Source organism: Vigna umbellata, chromosome 3, assembly GCF_029865625.1.
Source record: "Vigna umbellata cultivar VRB3 chromosome 3, Vumbellata_1.0, whole genome shotgun sequence".
Lineage (NCBI taxonomy): Eukaryota > Viridiplantae > Streptophyta > Magnoliopsida > Fabales > Fabaceae > Vigna > Vigna umbellata.
In genome coordinates, this window is record NC_142167.1 from 34,225,334 (window position 1) to 34,240,264 (window position 14,931).

The 14,931-nt window shown below is 37.6% G+C and overlaps 1 protein-coding gene across 2 annotated transcripts; it reads left to right on the forward strand.

The window, feature by feature from the left end:
- Positions 1-9,740: 9,740 nt before the first annotated feature.
- On the forward strand, positions 9,741-13,789 carry LOC148202350 (exosome complex component RRP41 homolog). Of its 2 annotated transcripts, none has more exons than XM_088108460.1 (11): positions 9,741-9,794; positions 10,628-10,674; positions 10,760-10,820; positions 10,989-11,024; positions 11,115-11,182; positions 11,937-12,015; positions 12,101-12,137; positions 12,257-12,373; positions 12,498-12,583; positions 13,552-13,641; positions 13,742-13,789. In XM_088108460.1, exons 1-11 carry the CDS (start codon positions 9,741-9,743, stop codon positions 13,787-13,789), a joined length of 723 nt encoding a protein of 240 aa, XP_087964586.1. The 2 variants fall into 2 exon arrangements, with proteins under 2 accessions (XP_087964586.1, XP_087964587.1); XM_088108461.1 differs by having other exon boundaries at positions 12,513-12,583.
- The last annotated feature ends 1,142 nt before the right edge of the window (positions 13,790-14,931 follow it).

Below are 14,931 nucleotides of genomic sequence, written 5' to 3' on the forward strand. Positions count from 1 at the left end.
TTGTTTTCTTGTGTATGCAGGAAGCAATTCGAACTAGAAGTAAGAAAACAACAGAACCACTTCTTGAAGGTCTAGACGAGAGTAGAAGGAGGAGAAGAATCAGAACGTCTAGAGAACTTTTCCCTTCTCCAGAAACTCTCCTACAATCATCACCACAAGGTTCTGTTTATAGCACAGGGAGTATGGAGAACAATAATAATGTTAGAAGAACTCTTGCAGATTACACTAATCTTGCTGGACCTCAGCACTTCAACAGCATAGCTAGACCTAGAGTCAATGCAGCCAACATGGAGGTCAAGCCAGCATTAATTCAATTGGTGAAGAGTAATCAATTTAATGGGTTATCTCACGAAAGCCCATATGAGCACCTTACTACCTTTAATGAGATCTGCAACACGGTCAAAATTAATGGGGTGCCAGACGAAGCTATCAAACTTAGCTTGTTTCCTTTCTCATTGGGAGGCAATGCTAAGCTTTGGTTGAACTCTTTTCCAGAAGAAAGTTTCACAGAGTGGGAAGCAGTGGTTACAAAATTTTTAAATAAATACTTCCCACAATCTAAGGTGACTAAGGGCAAGCAAGAGATTTCTTCATTCAAGCAGGGCATGGAAGAATCACTGGGGCATGCATGGGACAGGTATAAAAGCTTGTTACGTAAAACTCCCACGCATGGCTTTGAAGATCAAGAAGTAGTCTTAACTTTCCTTGGAGGGCTTGGTTCACAAACCAAGATGATGCTGGACGCCTCAGCTGGAGGCAATATCAAATGGAAAACTCCAGAGGAAGCAACTGAAATAATTGAAAACATGGCTACAAGTGATAATGAGCTGCACAGTGAAAGAGGAACTCCTATGCAACAAAAAGGGGTTCTTCAATTGCAAACACATGATGCCTTGCTAGCCCAGAATAAGATTCTAACTCAACAGCTGGAAACTCTGACTAAAACTTTGGCTCAATTACCTAAAGAGTTGAAATCTGCTGCACAGATACAAACCCAGTTGTGCGAATTATGTGGAGGTGATCACATCAATGGCCAGTGTGCTTTTCCAGTGGAAGCCGTGGAAGATGTTAATTTCATGGCTAATCAGTTTCCATACCGTCAAGGAAATTATAATCAAGGATGGAAACCACATCCAAGCATTGGCCAAGGTCAAACTGGGCAGGCTAATCAATATAATAAGCAGCAGCAGCAACCAACCTTGTGGCAACAGTTAGCTATGCTTAATGAAAGATCAACAAGGTTGGAAGAAACTCTTCAGCAATTCATACAGAAAACTGAATCCTCTCAAAAGAGCACTGAAGCTGCTATAAAGAATTGGGAGATTCAAATGGGTCAGATTACCAAGCAATTGGAAGAAAGGCCAAACAGAAATTTTGGGGCTAATACTGAGGTTAACCCCAGAGAAGAGTGCAAAGTAGTCAAGAGTGTGAATGAAGAGATAATTGAGTTAGAAGAAGAAGAAACAGAAGAGAGAAGAGAAGTAGAAAGAAGAAACACTTTTCTTTTCCCAATAAATCAAGAGAAACCAATGGACTTCACAGATTTATTCAGAATGGTTGATAATGAAGCACCTTGGGAACAAATTCTACAGAAAATAGCAGTTTATACAAAATCTGATGAAGGAACCTCTACAAAAAGAAGACGTAGAGATGATGAGGAAGAAAAGTGTATAACTGTTAAGAAAGAGTCATTCCCACCAAAAGCAGCAGATCCAGGTAGTTTTTCTATCCCTTGCATTGTAGGGAAGAAAAAGGTAAAGAAAGCTCTCCTTGATTTAGGATCAAGTGTTAACTTGATGCCTTATTCTCTATTGGAGCAAATTGGCAAAGTTAAAATGAAACCTGTAAAGGTTAATTTAGTAATGGCCGATGGATCTTCAAAAGAGCCATGTGGGATTGCAGAAGACGTTGTAGTTTGTGTGGGCAAACTTCAGTTCTTGGCAGACTTTGTGGTGATGAAGATGGAAACCGAGAAGATACCTTTTATACTTGGAAGACCGTTTATGAAAACGGCCAGGGCTATCATAGATGTGAATGAAGGTATAGTGGTTCTCCAAGACAGAGAGGAGAGAGTGGTGGTGGATGTCTTCAAAGATGAAAAACAAGCAGAGGAGGAAGAGGCTAGTTACAAAGCTGCATTTCGAGATGCACCCATGACTAGAGGTAAGGATGAAAATCTTGAAGTTTTAGATAACCATTGTTTGTTTTTTCAGGTAAACAAGGTAGAAGAGATTGGAAAAGGAGAAGAAGTTCCTAGAGACTGGAAGAAAATAAGACTCCAAGTTGGCACACCTGTAAGACTCAAGAACAAGTTGTGGGTTATAAAAGGCTTTAAAGAGAAGGAGATGATAGAGATAGAGTCTCCATATTCTAGAGGATCCAAAACAGTCCAAAGGAAGCAATTGAAAGGTTGGTGGAAGGACTACATCAACTATAAAGAAGATGGAACATGAGCTTTAACAAGGTCAAGCTAATGACGTTAAAGGAGCGCTTGCTGGGAGGCAACCCAGTGGATTTACAAACTTTTGATTTGTTTTGGTTTTGTAACTTTTAATCTGTGAACATTATTCTGGACATTATTTTGTTGAATCTAGCATCTACTGAAGGATGCTAGGTGGTTAAGTATCTACTGAAGGATACTAGGTTTGTAACACCTACTGATGGGTGTTGGTGAGAAAATTTTGCACCTACTGATGGGTGCTGGTAAGTTTGAAACACCTACTGATGGGTGTTGGTGGATTTTGGGTCAGGCTCGTGACGTTAAACAAGCGCTACCTGGGAGGCAACCCAGTTGATTGATTGTTTCTGTTTGTTTTATTTTAGTTAGGATTTGCATAAGCATTTTTAACATTGAATTGCAGGGAACCCATGAGGGGCATGTAGGGAAGGCACGTAGGTTAAGAAAAGAAGGAGAGGAGCACTTCACGAAAGTGCCGCTGAGCGGCAATTACCGCTGAGCGGTACTATCGCAGTTGGGCTTAAGTTCCCCTTAGCGGAACCCGAGCCCATTAGGGTATTTTTAAACCCTAAGCTGCGCAATTTTTCATTCTTTCAAGCTCTTCTCTGCACAAACACTTCCACACATCTTCTCTTAGGTTTTCCACATCTTTTCACTCTTCCCTCTTTAGAAAATCTCTCTTTCACTCACTTTTTCACTAGTGTGCCATCAAAGTTTGGGGTTGGAAGAGAGTAATCTAGTTTGGAAGCATTCTCATAGCATCTAGCATCTCCACCCAAGTAAGTAAAATGCATTTTGTTCATTCTAGGGTTCTTGAATTTGAATGTGATTGTCAAAGCATGAATATTTAGGGGTTTTGATTTCTATGCATGATTTGATTATATATTTGATGTTTGAACCGATTAAACTGCATGATTATGAACTGGAAAACTGAAAATTGCATTTGGGTGGAGTTAGGACAGTTTTAAAACGAGATTTTCAAAAATCTGCAGATCACCGCTGAGCGGCAGTTACCGCTGAGCGGCACTCTGCCAGATTTGATTTTTCTGGTTTGTTGCGTGTTGGTATGTGGCACTGGTGGCGCTGAGGGGAAATTCTAGCCCTCAGCGGTGGTTTAGCTTCGAAAGGAGTTGTGTTCTGTGTTATACTAATGATTAACATCATGTTCTGTGGTTTTGTATTTATGTCTGAATGCAGGAATGGCATCCTCTTCAGGAAAGAGATTGAAAACCATGGCAACCAAGAGGAAGGAAAAGGAACCAGAGCAACCCCACTCTAGCAGGTTCCTCTCTAGGAAACATGAGAAGCACTTTAGGGTGGTTCAGGACAGGAGACTTCTAATGGAGAGAAAGGTTGGAATGATACCTAACTTTGCTCCGCAATTTGGAGAGCAAGTGTTAGGGAATGATTGGGGAAAGCTAGCCACTTATCCAGCACCTGCCAACATAGCTGTGGTGAAGGAATTCTACACCAATGCAAAGAAGATTGGTGACTATCCAGCTGAGAATTATTTGGGATATGTCAGAGGCCATGCTATTAGGTATGATCCTGATTCTATCAACAACTTCCTGGATACTGTGTGGGCTGGTGAGCAATGCCAGTTTGCTCTTAGCATGGAGGAAGGTGCTGATTTTGAGGATGTGGAGAGAGTGTTGTGTATACCTGGAGGACACTTCCAAAGGAATAGATCTGGCGCAGTAGTTAACATTAGGAGGACAGATTTGACTCCTCTTGCAAAGTATTGGATGGCGTTTTCTCATGCCAACATTCAGCCATGTTCACATGTGTCAGATATTACTCTCAGCAGGGCACTATTCATCTACTGTGCTATCAGGAACTTAAATGTTAATGTTGGGCAGGTGATAGCTGATGAAATTAGTGTGTGCGCGAATACCTCAAACAACAAAGCACCACTAGGACATCCTTCTTTGATCACTCACCTTTGCAAACTAGCTGGGGTGGACACTTCTGCTCCACCATTTGAGAGGCCAAGAAAAGCTATTGATGAGGCCTATTACAGACAGTACTGTGGAGGTGAGGATGTAGCTCAGCCAGTTCCACCACGCCGAGCTCGTAGAGAGAGAGGATCAGCACAGAGCCAGACATCTGCTGATACACATGAAGCAGAACCATTCCAGATGAGGGACATGTATATGTCTCTTATAGGTGCTCAGTTGCAGTCCATCCACAGAGGGCAGGTGGCCACTGCTGAAATGATAGTGGGGATGTATGATACACCTCCAGCCCACAGGTGGACTATGGATGAATTCCATAATGTGGTAGCGTGGCCAGAAGAACCAGTACATGGAGGAGCTGGAGCAGCTGAAGCTTCAGCAGGAGATATGGAAGAAGATGAAGCTGAGGAGGAGGATGCATTTGATGATGATGATGATGAAGAGGAAGAGGAAGATACAGAGGACAGCTCAGACTGATGAGGAGCTGAGATAGCATTTACTGATGAATGCTATCATATGATTATGCTTTTGTGGTTTAAGTTTTCTGAACTTATTTGTTTTTGTTTTTAGATTAGGGTTTGATGTACTCTATTGAACACCTGGTTTGTTATGATGGTTTGCTATTAACTGTGATTGTGTGATAAGTAATGCTGAATGATGCTTATGATTGATTGATGTTGAGATGATGTGCACATTAAAATGCTTATACAGGTGATTCACAAGCTTTGTGAATAAATGCATAATATCATGATTGTGATTGTGAAATTAAGCAGGATGTGTAGGTCAAATGTGAATGAGCTTATATGTGAGGTTTTGAGCTCCAGAGTTGTTATTGTTGAATGCTATTACTTTGAAAGCATGAATGACTTTGCCCAGGTTTTCTATGATTGAATCAATTGCTTGTTTTGCATCATATGATCAAAGGCCGTGTTTTTGAAAACATACCGAACAAACTCCAGTTGCTCTGTAAAGATTAGGATGAAAACAAGGTTACAAAAAATCAAGCAATCTGAACTTTGAATGAATATCATATAGACAACAACAAACATTTACCCAATAAGTGGGGCACTAGGTAAATAATATTGCAGAAATAAATATTAGAAATCAGCAAACAACAAAATAACAACGCATTTGAAGAAAATAAATCTGGTCGTGTCCCTACCCTTTTAAACATTTAAGTTTGCTCTTAATCTTACTGCAAGCAAAGAAAAAGAGGAAAGTACACCACGGACAGAAAGATATTGTAAAGGGGTGGTTCTCGAAGCAAATTCAATCTGCATACTGTTATTATTTTTATTTTATTCTAGCACTCCCCGAATTTCAACAAATTTCTAAAGGAGAATGAGCAGGCTTTTAGTTTAATAGTTACAGAAGAAAGATTTGGGTCAATTATATATGAGAAGGACAGTGTTCCCTTCCCACTTAATAAACTAACAACACAGAGCAATGATTTTAGTGACTCGGTTATGCTATAGATCAATTTTATGGTTGAGTGGTATGCAAGTTCAAGATGTAGGATTTTTAAGAAGAGTTTTTGTGAGATCGATACAAAGGGCAAGGAAGGGTTATAAGTTTGATTGAGAGAACGATATAGTATAGGAGTAATTGGTTATCAAGATGTTCAATGTTTGAAGCTTATACAAAGCTGTCGTAAACTCCATTTTTCTTGGTTGTAAATGTTGAATTGATTAAATTAGAAAAGCATAGCAACTTTTACGAGTTTAACAGAAAATAGGGATTGGGTGGTGAGTGGTGACACTGCAAACATTGAAAGGGTTTGAACTTTGATGACCAGAGAGAGAGAAAAGGAAAAGTACCTGACTGACGGCGAGATTTGCCGGTGGCTGTTACGCTCTGTGTGGCGACGGCGAGAACGGAAGTTGGTTCGCGCACTAGGACCTATTAAACCTATTTAGTGACCTATTCGTTGTTATTTTGTTGTTTGCTGATTTCTAATATTTATTTCTGCCCCACTTATTGGGTAAATGTTTGTTGTTGTCTATATGATATTCATTCAAAGTTCAGATTGCTTGATTTTTTGTAACCTTGTTTGTTCGGTAGATTGTAACGTCACAAGGACCGTCGACTGCCCCCACAGATCACCACTAGGCTTTCTAGTGTGCTTTGTCCTCACTCGCACACTTTCCGGGAAAACTTCCCAGAAGGTCACCCATCCTAGAATTACTCTAGGCTAAGCACGCTTAACCATGGAGTTCTTATGAGTCGGGCAACCGAAAAGCAAATGCATTTGGTGATATGAGTAGTCAAATCAATTCCTTTAAGCTATCCTTCAATGGTATAGTCCCATACCTATATAGTCTCCAGATCCCTCTCATTCCGGTGTATGTTCGATTCATCCATGTACCCCTTCCACCGGAAGCCTTGCCAGGAGCCGCTCCTTGTCTATGCCCCCTGCACCATGCTACTTGCACCGGCGTCACTCCCCGCACTCTCATCAGTGCCCGGGTGTCACATGCTGACATCCCAAAATATATAACAATGTATATATGTAGAATGCAGCGATTATAATAATAGAAAGCAGTTAAGAGTACACAATAGATAGAATTAAGGAGTACAGTTATCCAAGTCTGGCTGGGAAACTTTAAAACTTAAGTACAAGTTCATAATTCTCCAAAACACAGATCATGCTAAAATGAAGGCTAGAAGTCTTTCAAAATAAAGAGTTGTTTAGCTAGTAGAAATCCTAAGCACTAGGGGCTGGGTCTTCCTCAACTTCCAAAGCTTGCTCCAAAGGTACATCATCACCTACTGCTCACATCCAAAGGATTGGATGATCATCGCAAGGGGAAAGGCAAACACATGCAACACATACAATTCATTTTCAATCAATCTAGCAGTTACCAGAATATACATACACATATAAACACCTTAGTCATCATAAACATAAGCATTCATTTCATAAAACTCATCAAGACAAGCATCCTATCATGTTAAGACTCTAGACACGTCCGGACATAGAATGTATGTAGAGCTGGGGCGGGTTGTGCACTTGTGATGGCCTCTACTGCTTTGCAAAGCCATTGCCGAGGGGTTCCACCCGACCATACACAAGGCTAGTCCGTTACCGCGGAATAGACCTCCAGTGATAGCGTCTACCCTAGGACCTCCCACTACTCCCACCACACGCGTCAATCCTCTCTAAGTGAGAATGAAAGACCGTTGGAGTGTTAGGGATAACCCCCATATGGAAGCCTCTTACATTCATTCAATACACTAACTGATCCCACCGAGAGATCTAAATTTCCGATTCAATCCTACCATTTTAAATCTTATGATATTCCTTTTGGATCAACAATGTACATCATAAACCACTTATAACCATACACTTTCAACCAATCTGGATCACATGAAGATGCATTCATAAATTGTAACCGAAATATTTAAATAACATAACTTATTGGAATGAGAGAAAACATAACAGAAAATATCACCACTGGACGAACACTATTTGGACGAGCGCCAAGAGCCCTTGGGAGGACACTGTTTGAACGAACGTCCAAAACCCATTGGTCGGACACTGTTTGAACGAACGTCAAAATCCCTTGGGCGGACTTTGTTTGGACGAACGCTCAACGATCAAACATGAAGACCGAGCGCTAGCGATCACTAACCAATATCAAGACCGGACGCTTAAGATTCAACCCTAAGAATACAAACTTAAGGCCGAACACTCACAATCGCAACTAAACCAAGGCCGAACGCCACCAACATGAACGCTCGCTATTACTTATGGACGCTCGCTACTAATTCAACCTCTGACCGAACGCTAATTAAACCATCAACTGAACGAACGCTACTAACCAACACCTGAGCGATCGTTACTAAACCATAACTTGAGCGATCGTTATTTAAACCAATGACCGAACGCTGTTAATATCATCCCCTAAGACCGAACGCTCCCCAGACAAGGACGAACGCTAATCAAACCAACATTTGACCAAACGTCACTCAGCACATGGCATGACCGAGCGTTCAAATCTGACATGGACGAACGGTCAGTTTGCGCATTCTGCAGAATTCTGCAGAATTATGCAGAATTCTGCATAATGGTAACAGAACCTCCCTTTGACCATTTCTAACCACTTTTCTCAACTTCTTAGACTCTTAATTCTCGTTTTAGACTTAATTAAACTTGTCCAACTGATTCTAAGCATTCCTACTACCATTTTTAAGTGATTAAAGTTCACTTTCAGCTCCAAAACACTAACTTCAACAACTTAGGGACCCAAATTTGATTCTACTACTTGGAACATGTTTCCGACCACTCTTATGTTTCTAACAAGTCACAATGGACTTGTCTAGGCTGCCCAAACAGTCCAGGAACACTGCAGCCTTCATTTACTCAAAATCCCTACCTCACTTCCTCTAAAATGGCCTAAAATTGACCCTAAAGACACTTTATTTCCTTTCTAACAGCACTACCACAGAATTTTCACGCTAAAACAGTTCCAACATACACAATTCCATCATTCTAAGTCATTCCAAACAGTTTATAGACATCAATCACCAAATACACATAACACACACTTCCATACATGCATTTCAAGTTTAGCTAGAACCAAGTTCATGCTTCCACCACAAACCACTACAAATTTTATCATGCATTCACTCCACACAGTAAAATCAAAAGTAGAACTAGCTCCCCTTACCTCTAGTGTAGACAACCAAGCTCAAGTAGGAACCCTAGACCACTTGCTTGCACTCTCAAAATGTTAGAATCACCTATAAATCATCAATTGATGATAGAAAACGAATCTTAGAACCCAATAGAAGCTAGATTACGGAAGAAAACGAAATGGGTTGCATGCAACAAGTTCAATCACATGCTTACAACCCTAGGGCACATGAGAAAGGGGGTTTTCTTACCGGTTCTGATTAGAGAAATTGATCGACTAAGAGCAAGACCCGCTACTTTGTGATCGTTGGGGCAGCACCTAATCGAGAATTTAATGGTTCAGTGTGAAGAAGGGAAAGGGAGAAGATATAGGGGGAGGAGAGAGCTTGCAGGAAGAGGAATGGTTTCTCAGACAAGAGGAATGAGTTAAAAATCAATGTTTCAAAACTAATGTAATTTTATTTTAAAGAACTCAACCTCTCATCTTTTCCACTTGTCATCCCCTTTTTGCTGACTCAAATCCAAGTCCTTACACAGATTCTGCAAAATCTCACCATTTTGTTTCAATAACTTTAGTAGAAAATATCATTTTTTTTTGGAAGCCAAGAATATAAAGCAAAATAAAACAAAATCCAGCTGCTTATGTCTCATCTTTGTCTCCTTTTTGTCTCTGCCATAGATTGACCTGAGGATGGAATACGTCAGTCCAGAAGGACTTCGACTGGATGGTCGCAGACCCATGGAGGTACAGCTATTATTTTTTTCTTGGGCTTTTTTTTTCCTCCTTTTTTCTTCACTTAATATTCATTCCAAAAAAGGTTCCTTTAGATCTTTCAAGAATACTCATGAAGCATATGAAATGCGGAGTATTAATAAATAATAATATCCTACATGAATTCTTACATAGTCATGAATTACTGAAGCTTTATGTTAATTAGTATATATAAGATCTGCAGATAGTTCTGCATATGGGTTATACATAGATGAGCCATGCCATGGGTAATGGAAATGTGTAAGGGCACATTTTGAACTGCAAAAAAACATATAAACAGATTAGAAGCAGTCAATAACCTTAGTTCTGATAAACATTAAAACCTATCACTTAAAAGCTACAAATGTTGTAGTTTGCCAAATGATAAAAGTAAGAAAATGGAGGGTTCTAACCCTAAGGATGTCTAACCAACCTTTTTTAGTGAGATATATGAACTTGGTCCTATGACAAAATGAGCTAATTGAAAGCAGCATTTTAAGGTCTGGCCTATGGAATTCAGTCCTATTTAACAACTGTGATTTGGACATGATTTTGGGATTCGACTATTTAAAATGAGGAGATGCACTTTAGAGGATAAGGTGAAGTTATTACTATTTATTAAAAATTTAGTATTTAAGAGTGCGATAAAATATATGTACATGTATAAGAAACTATGAAGTTATTAAAATCTCAATGACTATTACTGCAGTTTATCCTCTAAAGTGTTATTCCTTCACTGCAGAGGATCTAAATCTATGATTTTATATTTCTTTCTCTACTGATCTTTTGCCTTTAACTTTTTCTCCTCTCTTTATGGTATATTGTAGATGCGACAAATTCGTACAGAAATTGGTGCTGTATCCAAAGCAGATGGGTAAATGAATTTTAGCTTTTTAGAAAATTAAGTTGTGATATCATTTGAAGCATTTGACCATAAAGTTTTTTTATTTTGAAAACAGTTCTGCCATGTTTGAGATGGGTAATACAAAAGTTATTGCTGCCGTCTATGGCCCTAGAGAGGTACTGTTTAATTATTTACCTTGCTAATGAAAATTTGTCTATGTAATTTAAGGATTGTTAACTATCCTTTTTCAGTGTTAGTTGGTTTAGACATTTAAAAAACTTTGATGTTGTAGTTGAGCTTTAGATGATTTGCTGTTTTTCTTTAGTAACTTCTCTGCATTTCAGGTGCAAAATAGAAGCCAAATAACCAACCATGCTCTGGTAGTTTTTTTTTTCTAAGTTATGTTGTCTGTATTTATATGAATTGTAACAAAAACTTAATTGTTGCTTATGTGCAATGTATGTCTATAGGTTCGGTGTGAGTACAGCATGGCTAATTTTAGCACTGGAGATCGCATGAGGAAATCAAAGGGTGACAGGTTTTGCTCATTTACTTGCTTTTGTTTAACTTCCTATTCTTTTTGACCTTTCACTTATTTTTTATATATTCGTAGTTTTATACTTATCAAAAGGGTATTGGAGCATAGACTACTAGGATGATAATGAATGTTGCATTAGTAGAATCTATCTTAAGAGTGCCTTGTAATTTGTAAATTGGACTTTTTGATCTTTTTACTGAGGTAAGAATTTAATAGCAATGGTGGTAATGCATGTTTAGACTTTTAGAGTATAAATTTTGATTATTAATTAGTAATATATATATATATTAATTAGTAATATATATATATATTGCATTTGTTCATGTGATACAGTATAATTTTTTTTTTAATCTTGCATTCATAATTTTCTATGTAACAACTATCTTGCTATCCACTAACGTATTGTAGTGTTTTTGGGGCTGGCTGCTCCATGCCTTTGATATAGCTGACTACAGGCTCAACAATGGGTTATGTATCATAAAACAATGAAAAGCTTAACCCCATGCACCCTTTTACTGCCTTTTCTCATTTTTAATCTTTTTTGCAAGCTTTGACTTTTTTGAGTAATCTTTGGCCAAAACTCACTAAATAGTTTTGAATGGCTTAACCATCAATGTTTGCAGATATAAATGTTATCCTGTTTTGCTTTTCCTTCATAGTTTTAATATGGTTCTCATTGTAAGGTTCTCTTACAGAAGGATAATAGGATCACTTCTTATTTTTTACTACGTGATTTGAAGTTCTCATTCTACAGGAGATCAACTGAAATTTCCCTGGTTATTCGGCAAACCATGGAAGCATCTATATTGACACATCTATTGCCTCGATCTCAGGTTTTATTACACATTAAGAACTTATTTTGTCATGTGCTTTGCTTTCCCCTAGTCCTCCCTAATGTTTTACTTATTAAATTTGCAGATAGATATATATGTCCAAGTTCTCCAAGCAGATGGAGGTAACTAAGACTTGATAATGGGATCTTGTGATTCTCTTCTGTCATTGCCATTTTATTTTCTCTCTTTACTCATTTAATATGTACATTAATTTTGGGTGATGTTGACATGTCTTTTATAGGAACTAGATCTGCTTGTATAAATGCTGCAACTTTGGCCCTTGCCGATGCTGGGATCCCTATGCGTGATCTTGTAACATCCTGCAGTGCCGGATACCTTAACAACACAAGTCTGCTTGGTAGATATCTGTTTTTACTCTAAATTTGAACTGGCTAAATACAAGTGTGGTATGTCTGTTTTGTTTCTGTCTACTTCTGATGCACGGGCTGCCCTAATTATTAAAGGTTTCTGAATGTGTACAGATTTGAACTATGTAGAAGACAGTGCTGGAGGTCCTGATGTAACCCTAGGAATTCTGCCAAAGTTGGATAAAGTAACACTGCTTCAGGTTAATTCATGTCTTGTTATTTTCTCTGTATCTATTGTGTAGTCAACCAGGTAAATTAGTTCAACAGAAAGGAAAACTTTTTATTGCTCTCTCAGTCATTGGTACTCACGTAGTAAAGAGTCTGGTGGTGTTGAAGCTGTAATTCCTCTTCCTTCAAAAACTGTTCTTGTTATTAGAGATTTTGGAGAGAACAGTAGAGTTTTAACCCTTGATTACTCGAGGGAATAGGTGCATGTTCGGAAATCCCCAAAAGAAGCTTATCTAAGCTCGCCTCAGATTTAACAACTTAATAGTTTGCTGTACACATGAATCTTTTTTCAAATATCAGTTGTTTTTTAATCAACAGATACTTCTTACGAAGGTTCCTGATAGAGTGATTTGCTGTTGTACCCTTTGATGGAGTTATGTCATGACAAATCTTCTTTTTAGTCTGAGTTAATGTTTGATCAAGTGTAACTTAATTTTCACTAGTATCATACTTGGTAACTCTTTATTTGGAATTCCAGTTCAGCATCTTTTACTTTTTTAGTTGCAGATCTTTTGTTAATACTTTAAATTTTGACTGAAGAAATATAGTTGATATATTCTTTCCGCCACCTTATTATAGGATGAAATTCATGTATGGTCCACAAAACAGAGAGGGAGGGTAACTTCATTTGGTGGGGCTGGCATAGATTTTTTCCAATGACAGTTTATCAGTCACTTTATTGCTCCCATTCTTAGATTGATATTATGGAGTTAAATTTGTTTCGAACACGTGCCACTATGTAAAGGCTGGTTGAGATTGTGAACCTTCAAAGTTTTAATCAGAAATTTACTACTATCATTATTATGAAAAGCATGCAATGCTTTTCTTTTCTCATCCAGCTTATTTCATTCGTTCACTCCCTGCCATATTCCGTAGTTTAGAATGGAAAAGCTCCTAGTTTAATTTTATTTGCACTAATTTCTGTTGTTACTGTCTATAGATGGATTCTAAACTACCAATTGACATTTTGGAAAATGTTATGCAACTGGCAATCGAAGGCTGCAAAGCAATAGCAAACTACATTCGAGAAGTAAGAACCTGCTGACACTTTTGTGATTATACTAAGAGGAGTCCAAACAAGTTTTACATTAATTTCACTGCTTAAATCCTGTTTCTTTGTTGGCTGGCAGATTTTGCTGGAGAACACAAAGCAACTGGAGTATCGACGAGGTGTATAGTTTTTATAGCAGAAATGATGCTATGATTATTATTACCTGTGGTCACGGTTTTCCAGATTTGTAGGTCCGTTCTTTCAGCATTTGTGCTTTTTTTTGGTTATGGAGGAGAATTCTCTTGTATTTACGTGGAACAATTTTGTTTTTAGCATACGGTGCTGAATAAAACGGAAAATTGTTGTAGAATTCGTTTCTCATTTCTGTCACCTTATCACTATGAATAAAAGGTAGCAAAATTATGATTTATTTTGGGACCACTTTCTGAATTTCCACCAATCCCCCAAAATAAGACGTGTAGAATGGAACTAATGATCTGACACTTCAACGAATGAAGAATTAATGATTGAAGTTAGAATCAAAATAATCAGTGGGTTGGTGGAGTGTGTGTACATGGTGATTGCATCCTCAGAAAAAGCAATGACATCAGTATTGACAATTTAATTGCTAACTAATTTCAATGGTTAGTTTCCTAAATTTCCTTTTTGGGTACGATACAGTTTGATAAAGACAGCTTTGGTGTTAAATGTTTGTATTGCAGTTAAAGTCTTGATATAGCGAGTTAAACTGATTAATTATGTAAATATAAAAAGTAAATAATTTATAGTAATTTCTAAATCCTGGTAAATATAAAGTAGTTTAATTAAGTTAACATTTTTTTATTTCTTTTAAATACGTATGCTAGAGCGGAATACTGAAGTTTTTTTGTAGAGTTGAATACAGTAAGTTTGAAACATCACTAATACAGATTTAGAAGAAAATAAAGTATTTGAAGTAATAATATTGTATGGAAAAATGTTAATTTTTCTGGGAAAAAAATTTCACAGAAAAAGTTAACCTGAAAGTTAATGATCAAGAGAATTTTAGGATTATTTCTATGGTAAAGGAAAGTGTAAGACCCATGAAAAATATTTACTTTAATAATAATAATTTTATTACTAGTAGTAATAAATTTCTTTGTGAATGGAAAATATATAAGTTTATAAAATGTGGAAAGATTAATAAGAAATTTTGGTAGCTTAATTTGTAAGACCCATGAAAAAATATTTATAATAGTAAATTTTAGCATTTTATTAGTAATAATAATTTTAATGGATAGAAAAATGTAAATTTTTGGATATAAAATTATAGTAATTCTAGAGGGAGAG